Genomic DNA, 5,124 nt, shown 5'->3' on the forward strand with positions numbered 1-5,124 from the left:
GCTGGGGCTGGGTCGGGCGAGGTGTGTGCCCTGGGAGCCTGGATCCCGGAGCCCTGGTGCCTCGCGTGGAGCGGTCAGTGCACTGGGAAGCGAGCTGACGCTCTGGAAAGAGAAGTCAAATTGCAGCCTTCCCAAAGACATCTGCTAAGTTACGCAGGCCAGCCAGTTCCCGGAGAGCATTCGCGAGCGCGCAGAAAGCCGAGCCGCAGAGCCCTCCCGGGCCAGCCGGCTGGGAGTAGGGCAGCGGCCCCTGTGCAACGGGGTCCGGTCCGGAGTGTGCCCGGGTACAGAGAGGAGGCGTGCAAGGCTCCACCTGGCCTCCTGCAGCCCGCGTCCGACTTGGGCGCCCCCTCCGTCCCTCTCCGGGAGCGATGCCCCCCGCCCCTTGCGCCCCACGGGAACGCCTCGAGCATGGAGAAATCGAGTAGCGAGGATTCTTCGATCCACCGGAGTCCATCTTTGGACAGCAAGGACTCGGACTTTGCCAAGCCGTCCACCTCGGGCCGCCCGTTCGGCCGCGGCTTCACTGCCGGCGCCTTCTATGGCACCGCGGGCTCCGGGGGCCAGAGCCGCGCGGAGGCTGGAGTCAAGACTGACAAGTACAATGCCCCGAAAGGCAGCAAGTACGTGGTGTTTTACCTGGACCTGTCCTTTGTTTTCCTCCTAGAATTTAAGAAGTGCAACATGGCCAGGGGCTGCCTCTGCTGTTTGAAATACATGATGTTCCTCTTCAATTTGATATTCTGGGTAAGTCTTTGCGCTTATCCCTCCCTTTGCCTTCTCTCCTCGTCTATACCCTCTTCCTTTTTGGTGCTGCATTGCTCTGCTCTCCGCAGAACGGTAAGTGGGTTTTTTTCTAAGATCGTTATTTCCCCTCGTCCATGTATCTTCCTCTTCTTTTCTCTCTCCTTGGCTGAATGGAGGCTCCAAACTTGCCTTTCTTCCAGGAGAGGCTAACTGTACTCCTAGGAGGCTGGCAAAGTTTGCCTCCACCTCCTTCCCCTATAAGAAACCCGTCTGGAAGTGCCTCTAACTGGATAAGCTGCAGAAATAGGTGTGGGGTCCGAATTTTTAACAGCTGTGACCCTGAGTTGAAGACTGGCACAAGTGTGAATAGCCTTCTGAGTTTCTTCTTCTATCCCTGCTGAATATGCAAGAATACTGTCTTCAGCATTTTATAGGCACCAGGTAGGGGAGTAGTAGAGGTCATATCCTCCCACTCCTGTCAGTGAACTCCAGGAAAAGGAGGAATAGCCCCTGTCCCAAGTTGAGGGACTCCCTTGCTGGACTGCAGATATGCCTCTCAGTTAGGGCTCCTGTGAAAAAGGAGGGTGTGGGAGGGATGCTGCCAGCGGGTGGCAGGCAGCTGCTTTTGAGGGAATGCAGGGGGAGCGGGCGGCCATGTGCTCCACTTCCACCGTGAGCCCTCCCAGCTCTGAGAACCCTAGAGACTAGAAGGGACAAAGGCGGGGAGGGGCAATCAGGAGTGCTCCATTCTGGGTGAGAGATTGTTTTCTAGAGAAGATATCAGTGGGTGGGGCAGCTTGGAAACATTCTCCAACCTCTGTGATTCTGGAGGCCCTGTGAGTGCGGCTTGCACACTTGTCATAAGAAATACTAGTTAGGCAGATATGAAAACTTCTTAACCTTATATCTACTAGTAATTGTTCCTTCATCCCAACTGCTGCTTCCGCCTTTCTTCACCAGAGCCCAAACGAAGTCAACACAGATGTTTGGCTCTGCCCCAGGGCCTGTCCTGCCGACTAGAGGGACTAGAGGGACTAGAGGCTGTCAGCTGCCTGTGGTCCAGGAGGAGCACTGGGGGCAGGAGAAAGTCATTCACAGTGAAGCCAGTAGAAGCACTTGTGTTTTGGTGTTCAACGTTTGTGGGAAGTGACTGGCTTTAACTGAAGAACTTTTTGGTTGTGTAGGATGGGGGCGACTTTTCCCACAGAGGGGAAAACTCAGGTTGGGTGGGAAGAAGTCTGGGTTCTTGGTTCTGTGTTAGCTTCTTTTGTGACCTTGGCTAAATTGCATCATTCATTAAGGACTAGGTGTCCTTTCCAGCCCAAGGGGGTGCAGGGGGGGCTGTCAAGATGGTCTCCCTCATGCGCTCACTTCCGTAGGTATGGGTATCCTTGTCTTCTTTATGGGGAGGGAGCCCCTTCCCTGCCTCATGCATAGGCTGCTGCTTCTCTTCAGAGGAGCCTGGTTTGAGGTTGTTTGAGTTGAATTTTCCCAGATAGCTCCATGGTCCGGGGCCCTCCAGTCACTGTGTTACCTATCCTTTGGTGAGGTTTTGTGGAAACGGGGGCAGAACCACTGGAATGTGAAGAATGATTTTGTGGCCACCATTGAGCAAGTGCTCCTGGTCCTCTGACTCACTTGCCGACAATAGTGTCAGCCAAACACTGGTGTGTATTTCTCTGGTGCCTATGAATTACAGGAATGCTGCCCTTTCATTGTCTACAGCTTCCTTCTCTGTTCTTGCCCTTCCTGTCTCACCCCACTCTGCATATCTTAACACTTACTAGAAAGACCCTCCTGGGATGCTCACTCACTGTCTTTCTTGGCCAGTAGCTCCCTGCTCCTCCCACCCCCACCCCGCCACCTGCTGGCCAGAGTGGGTATAACTGCTGCAGCTTCTTTCTCTAGGATGGTGTCAACTTGGTTTAGGGACTGCCTCACATAGTATAGCCCAATGGTCTGTGCTCCGTACTAAGTAGGCATTTGTTATATGTTTGTGAGTAAATGAATTGAAGGCCACAACAGTAAATCTACATGTTAATTGTGTTGCAGGATTCCCAAGTCCCACTTGGTAGGGACTTGTCCAAGATGAAGGCTCTCCTAGCAGAGCACCTCAGCTGTGGGGTGACAAGAGGCTCCTTTCATCATCCCTGAAAATCTTGGCAGAGGTTAATGAGCTGGTTGATGGAGAGGGCTTCCTTTATGGTCCATAGTGAAAGGACTTGCTGTCTCTTCCTAGTAAGAAGGTACCACCACCACTCTCTCACCGGCAAGGAGTGACTCTCTCCTAATCTCTGATTTTTCTGACGTTTCAGAATTCCGATGACATACTATAAGCTGGGAGAAATTGAATCTCAAAGATCCAGGTCTTTTATGCTAGTAGCATATGAGATGATGAAATAAGACAGACCTTAGGAAAAATGGAAAACTTAGCAAAAGAGAACTGGATGCCTGTGTGTAAGAGTGTTTGTTGGGAGGTGGGAGAGCAGGTGCTGCAGGGTGTTGGCCAGGATTTGGTCCCGGTGGGTCACTGAGCTCCACTTGTATGATGACTTCCTGTGGCCAGGTGATTAGGCCTGAGACGGGAGAAGGAGCGGAGGAAAGAGCCAAGTGAGAAGAGAAAGTGCTTGGGCCTCAGGCAGGTGGGACAGGACCTCTGGGAGACTTCTGCTCTTTCTAGAGCACAGGGAGGGAAAGTGACGGGTAGGGAGAGGAGGGATGCAGGGTTGGTGAGAGTCAACTCCTCCAGGACCCAGCGCAATGGTCAGGAATTAGGTAGCCATCACTTTCTCTAGTCTCATGGCCCAGATCCCAAAAGGAGGCTTTTCTGAGGCATTAGAGTTGAACGTGAGGCCTGCAATCAATAGACAGCGATCTTCCTTAGATCCCGGAGCCTACCTGGTAGTTCTCCAAACCCACTGCTGCCACCATGCCCCCTGCCTCCTCAGAGCCTGCTGGGAGGGCTCCCAGTGCAGCTGTCTTGCACTGCAGCCTCTCCCAGGCGTGAGAGTCCCTGGTTCCTTGCCACTGGGTGGAGCTTCTAGGGTGTTGGTACTGGTGAGGGCTTGGGTGACATGACCGAGGACAGGGTGGGAGGCAGAGCCATGCTGCCAGCATTCCTCTTCCTTACCAAGAAAAGGGCAGAGGCCTTACAGGCTGCTGGGTGCCTGCCTGCTTCGGGCTGGGGGTGGGGTCCAGGTTGCTCCTGCCACTGCTGACTTCAGAAGGTCCTAGCCATGTTAGCCCTCAGGGCAGCATTGTGGAAGGCCTGATATTGATGGCAGGGGTTGAGGAGGGGGCAGTCAGTGGTCATGCCTGATGGAGTCCCACTTGTCTATTGCATACCTCACTCCAATTCTCACAGCCCAGAGAACGCTGGCTTTTTGGAGGAAAGGAAATAGGAGCCTGAATTGGGACAGAAGTTTCCCTATCCTGAAGGGCCCGCCCACCAGTAATGAAACCCACCCCGAGTTATTTCTCCCAGCAGTATTCCCCTCAGTCAATTCATCTCTGAGTCCTCCCAGAGCCATTTGGTGGAACCCTCCAGGTAGAGATTAAGTGAATCTAAGCCCCAACAGGGGGGCAAAGGGGGCCCAGAGCTCTTTACTCTGAGAAGGGGAGGGAGAGTATAGCATGGGCTCTGAGTGCTGGGGGCCTATGTTCCCTTCTCAAGAGAGCAAATCGGATCCCAGCCCAGCTTCTCCCAACCCTGTCTGATATGGAGGGGCAGGGGTGGGGCTGGGGTTGCTGGCATACCAGTAATTGCCACTCCGGATAATGGTCACTTTTCATGCTTGCTAGCAGAGCTGTCCCATCACTTTAAGTCATGGTTGGCGGAGCAGTGACATTCTGGCCCCAGTGGAAAGTCTATTCCTTGTGGAGTTCTCCTTAATAAAGGCCAATGAGCTAAGGAGGCAGTGTTCAGTGTGCCTGCTGGAGCAGGGGAAAGGTTGGCACAGGGCTGCCATGGTCAGGGGGTCGGGTGGGGGCCCTGATTAACCTCCCTTAAGTGGGGTCAGGCCTTTGTGGCTCAGCCCCTCTGGGAGCAGGCAGTTTGGTTAAAGCTCTCCAGCCATATTTGAGGCATGTGTTTGGTACTGGTGTGGCCGCATGTATGTGCCTCTGTGGTCTGTGGTGCCAGGACAGGGGTCTGTACACAGTTGGTGCTAGATGGCTTGGGGTGTCCTAAGAAAGCTGTGGGGTGCCTTCTGTCTGGAAATGGAAGTGGTGAATGGACTAAGGGGTCTGAGCATGACAGGTTCAGACTTGGCCTCTCCAGTCAGGAGATCCAGGCTAAACTTGGCAGCAAGAGGCAATCAGAGGCTTCCCAAAGTGCTCAGGTGTGAGTCACTAGGCTGTCCCCCCCGACCCCCTCCG

The 5,124-nt window shown here is 54.0% G+C and overlaps 1 protein-coding gene across 3 annotated transcripts in view; it reads left to right on the forward strand.

Moving 5' to 3' along the window:
* TSPAN9 (tetraspanin 9) overlaps positions 1–5,124 on the forward strand; it is a 221,081-nt gene that overhangs the window by 133,870 nt on the left and 82,087 nt on the right. For 2 of the 3 annotated variants that reach the window (XM_005876995.2, XM_005876996.2), the window contains exon 2: positions 668–747. In XM_005876995.2, the coding sequence (XP_005877057.1) occupies positions 685–747 (63 nt within the window). In that variant the 5' untranslated portion in view covers positions 668–684. Of the gene's footprint in view, positions 1–6; positions 748–5,124 lie in introns of those variants that run through there. The other variant, XM_005876994.2, reaches the window with a different exon arrangement.

This window comes from Myotis brandtii, unplaced genomic scaffold (assembly GCF_000412655.1).
Source record: "Myotis brandtii unplaced genomic scaffold, ASM41265v1 scaffold504, whole genome shotgun sequence".
NCBI classification, from domain to species: domain Eukaryota; kingdom Metazoa; phylum Chordata; class Mammalia; order Chiroptera; family Vespertilionidae; genus Myotis; species Myotis brandtii.